The following is a 5084-nucleotide window of genomic DNA, read 5'->3' as shown; positions in this document are numbered from 1 at the left end:
CGAACCCAAATGGGATTATGTCATGTGGTGCGTAAAAAAGCAGAATGTTGGGAGGTATTTGGCACTTTTTCTGGGGGGAAAGCAGAGCTGATTTTTTCTGTAATGTCCTTTGGTGTCCGTTTCTGTGATATTTGTGCTGCAACAGGTGACATGTGACTCCTGAGCTTTGGTTGTTGTTGAATATGGGTTCAGTAAATATCTATTGTTTACTGTGTCTTAGGCATCCTGGAGGGAGAGCACACGTAAGATGAAATACGAAGCAGCAGCTCTGAAGCCTGAGCACCCGAACTTGGCAGCCCCAACCCAGCTTGGCTTAACTCAGCCTCACTGAACCCAGTTGGAGACTCTCGGCTCCCTGGACTTGCTACAGTGCTCTGATCCTAGACTCCTCTTCGGTTTCATCTAGGATGTTGTGCAAGGCACTTTGCAGGTTTGGTAAAAAGCTGGTACGTAGACATACACTGGCGCAATACGTGGCTAAGATTTCTCCCGCCAGAAGCCTGAGCACTCTGGATATAGTGGCCCTGGGTGTGGGCAACACAATGGGTGCAGGTGTGTATGTCCTGGCTGACGAGGTGGCCAGTGAAATAGCAGGACCATCCACTGTGATCTGCTTTTTGGTGGCTTCCCTGTCTTTTGTGCTGACTGCTCTGTGCTATGCAGAGTTTAGTGCCCGGGTTCCCCAGTCTGCTTCTGTGTATCTCTACAGCTATGTCACTGTGGGTGAACTCTGGGCTTTCATCACTGGCTGGAACCTTATCCTGTCTTATGTTATTGGTACAGCCAGCATGGCCCAGGCCTGGAGTTTAGCTTTTGATGGCCTGATTGGGAAACAGATCTCTTGGACCTTGAGTGAGAGGATCTCACTGTATGTTCCCTATGTCCTTACGGAATATCCAGACTTCTTTGCTGTGGGCCTGGTGGTGTTGTGCACTGGATTGCTGGCTCTGAGGGCTAGTGAGTTTTTCCTGGTTACTACGGTGTTCACAGTGGTGAACCTTTTGGTTCTTGGTTTTGTCATCATCTCTGGGTTCATTAAGGGGAACCTGCACAACCGGAAGCTCACAGAAGAGGACTACATAATGACTATGTCTAGACTCAATGACACTTCTAGCTTGGGCCCTCTGGGCTCTGGAGGGTTTGTGCCTTTTGGCTTTGAGGGAATTCTCTGTGGAACAGCTACCTGTTTCTATGCATTTACGGTTTTGACAGCATTATTACTGCTGCCGAAGAAGCCCAGAATCTAAAGCATTCTGTCTTCACGGGCATTGTGATTTCAGTGTTCATCTGCTTTCTGGTGTATTTTGGTGTCTCTGCGGCACTTACGCTCATGGTGCCTTACTACCAGCTTCAACCTGGGAGCCCCTTGCCTGAGGCATTTCTCCATATTGGCTGGGCCCTTGCCCGCTATGTTGTGGTTGTTGGAGCCCTCTCTGCTTTTTCTACCGGCATCTTGGATTCTATGTTCCTCATTCGTTGGATGATCTATGTGATGGAAGATGATGGCCTCCTGTCCTTGCCAGGATGTACACCAGGACAGACCTCCCCATCATGGCCACTGTGGCCTCAGGCATTGTCACAGCTTTTGTGACATTCCTCTTTGGACTTACCGATCTGGTGGACCTCATGTCGATTGGGACACTGCTTACATACTCCTTGGTGACTATTTGTGTTCTCATCGTCGGGTATCAGCCTGAAATGAAGGATGAAGATGATGCAGCAGGGGCGCAGCGCAACAGCGGACCTGTGCTGGAGAAGCTGACCATGTGGGGACTCTTTTATCCAGGCAGCCCCACCCCCACCGCACTCTCTGGCCTGGTTGTCTATGTTTGCTCCTCACTCCTTGCCCTGCTGCTGACTCTTCTTGGCCTGGCGCTGGCTCAGTGGCCAGTTCTGCTGCTTTCTGGAGATGCAGTACTGATTATAGTGGTTTGCTGCTCCTGGTGCTCATCACTGGGATCACTGGGGTCATCTGGAGACAGCCACAGAGCTCCACTCCCCTTTACTTTAAGGACCCTGCTCTGCCTCTCCTCCCACTTCTGAGCATCTTTATGAATGTTTACCTTATGATGCAGATGGAAGCTGGCACCTGGGTCCAATTTGGTGTCTGGATGCTGATTGGGTTGGCTATCTACTTTGGCTATGGGATCCAGCACGCATGCAGGATTAAACCCACTTCAGTCAGGGTGCAAACGGACGACCTTGAACTCAATGGTGCCAGTACAAGTTCGATTTAACATCGCACCTGAATGTTGTCTGGTCTCCCTGCACAATGGTGGAGAGTACTCTTGAGCACACAGAAAGCTAGGCCTCCCATTGGATGTTGGTGGGGAAACACTAATAGAGCTCTGTGCTTATTGTGGAGTGAAGGTTGTGTCTTTGCTCTGTCTCATATATATATATTTTTAACTTATCTACTTTTCAATTGCGTCTGCTTACTGGCTTTAAAAAATTATTATTTTTTAAAAAATATTTTATTTATTTTTTTTTGACAGAGAGAGGCACAGTGAGAGAGGGAACACAAGCAGGGGGAGTGGAAGAGGGAGAAGCAGTCTTCCTGCTGAGCAGGGAGCCTGATGTGAGGCTCGATCCCAGGACCCTGGGATTATGAATTGAGCTGAAGGCAGATGCTTAACGACTGAGCCACACAGGTGCCCCTCAAAAATTATTATTAAAAGAAACTAGAAAGAGTGTTTTTGTTTTTGTTTTGTTTGGGTAAATGCCCACTAGTGGAATTACTGGATCTATGGTAATTCTATTTTTAATTTTTTGAGGAACCTCCATACTAGCTCTATAGTTGTTGTACCAACAGCCACCAACATTTTATGATGGTTCCTTTTTCTTCTCATCCTCACCAATACTTGTTATTTCTTGTCTTTTTGATTTTAGCCATTCTGACAGGTATAAAGTGCTAACTCATTTTAGTTTTAAATTGCATTTCCCTGATGATGAATGATGCTGAACATCTTTCATGTTTCTGTTTGCTATCTGTATCTCTTCTTTGGAGAAATGTCTTTTCAGGCCCTCTGCCCATTTTTAAATTGGATTGTTTGTTTTTTGGTGTTGAGTTGTATAAATTCTTCATGTATTTGGACATTGGACATTAACCCCTTATTGGATATATCATTTGTAAGTATCTTCTCCCATTCAGTGGGTTGCCTTTTCGTTCTGTTCATGGTTTCCTTTGTCATGTAAAAGCTTTTCATTTTCACTAACTTGAAAGGATGTATGCAACCCTATGTTTATTGCAGCATTATTGGCAATAGCCAGGGTACAGAAGCAACCCAAATGTCCATCAATAGACGAATGGATGAAGAAGATGTGGTACATATACAAAATGAAATATGACTCAGCCTTAAAAAAGAATGAAATCTTGCCACTTGTAACAACATGGGTGGACTTATAGGGTATAATGCTAAGTGACATAAATCAGTCAGAGAAAGACAAATACCATATGATTTCTACTCATATGTGGAATTTGAGAAATAGAACAAATGAAATAGAAAAAATAAAATAAAATAAGAGAAAAAAAAAACTCTCCTAGACTCTTAAACAGAAGGAACAAACTGGTGGTTACTAAAGGTAAGGTGGGTGGGAGGAAGGGTGAAATAGATAAAGGGAATTAAGAGTGCACTGATATTGATGAACACTGAGTACTGTATAGAATTGTTGAATCATTATGTTGTACACCTGAAACAAATATGATAACACTGTATGTTAATTATACTTCATTCAAAAATGTACTAGAAACAGACAAAAAAAAAAAAGCTGGAATATAGTCCCTGCCCTTAAGGAACTTCTATTTTGTTTTTATTTATTTTTTAAAAGAGTTTATATTGGTTTTTTAAAAATTTTTATTTATTTGACAGACAGAGATCACAAGTAGGCAGAGAGGTAGGCAGAGAGAGGGGGAAGCCGGCTCCCCCTGAGCAGAAAGCCGGAAGTGGGGCTCATCCCAGGACCCTGAGATCATGACCTGAGCCAAAGGCAGAGGTGTTAACCCACTGAGCCACCCAGGCACCCCCTGTGTTTTTTTTTTTTTTTAATAAAAGTTTTATTTTTAAGTAATCTTTATACCCAATGTGGGTCTTGAACTCACAAGATCAAAAGTCACATGCTCTACCAACATAGCCAGTCAGGCAGCCCTAGGAGCTTATATTCCACTACAGTGGGTAAAGCATAGCTGCCACGCAAGGTCGAAAGTGTCATAAGAAATATCCAAAGAAAGTGTCTAGGAAATTCAGATCGGAGGATGATCATTTGTGGCTGGCACAGTGGTGAGGGTTGGGTGGTTAAACCAGAGAAAACTTTGTGGAGGAATGATATTTGAGTGGCAAAGAGAGATTGTAGGCAGAGAGAACAACACTAGGAAAAGGATAGGAAAACTAGGCAGGGTTCAGAGCTCACTGAGGCTTAGCGGTGTGAGGGGCAACAGAGCATGCGCAGTTGGATTGGAGCCAGAGTTTCCCCAGGGGCACAAAGCACTTTGGCTTAGAACCCACCACTCATGCTGAAAATTCCTGGGGTTGGTTCTCCTACTTGGTGATATCTGTATTCCTGGACTTGGAAAGTTTCTCTACCACTGTCTGCTTTAGTCCAGCTGCTTAGAAAGTGCAGAGCTGAGAGCCAGGTGTCCCGGGTGTAAGTCTTGTTTCTACCACAAACTGGTAATGTGACTTTGAGCAAGCCACTCAGTTCCTTCAGCGCTCTGCTTATTTATCTGTAACCCGAGCGGTCAGAACGGATCATTTCTCAAGTTGTTTAGTTAAAAAAAATTAAGAATTTCATCTTTTTTTTTTTTTTTGGTCCTGTTATTCTCTTAACTGGGTCTCCCTACTGCATGAAATCTGAATCTGTATTCTGCCCACTTTTCTCTGTAACCCATTGTTGGAGCTCTAGCGATACAATAAATGACATCGCATTTCCCTCCGATGTTTGGAACCAACTGATAATCAAGACAAGCAAACATATGGTTAAACCATCCGCTGCAGCCCAGTTGGCTGGCAAATACCGTGTCGCTAAATTAGAAAGACTTACTCCTCATCACAAGGAAAGCAGCCCCTTCCTCTTACCACAGGAGAGAG

The 5084-nt window shown here is 44.3% G+C and overlaps 1 protein-coding gene across 1 annotated transcript; it reads left to right on the top strand.

Moving 5' to 3' along the window:
- Positions 1-407: 407 nt before the first annotated feature.
- Positions 408-2237, top strand: LOC122891018 (cationic amino acid transporter 3-like). The gene is given in 4 exon segments (XM_044226410.1): positions 408-1197; positions 1200-1511; positions 1514-1930; positions 1933-2237. Coding segments are annotated over 4 exon segments (1824 nt in total).
- Positions 2238-5084: the final 2847 nt, after the last annotated feature.

This window comes from Neovison vison, chromosome 12 (assembly GCF_020171115.1).
Source record: "Neovison vison isolate M4711 chromosome 12, ASM_NN_V1, whole genome shotgun sequence".
In the NCBI taxonomy this organism is placed as follows: Eukaryota; Metazoa; Chordata; class Mammalia; order Carnivora; family Mustelidae; genus Neogale; species Neogale vison.
The sequence above is the reverse complement of the archived record's forward strand: the minus strand, read 5'-3'. Positions and strand labels throughout refer to the sequence as shown.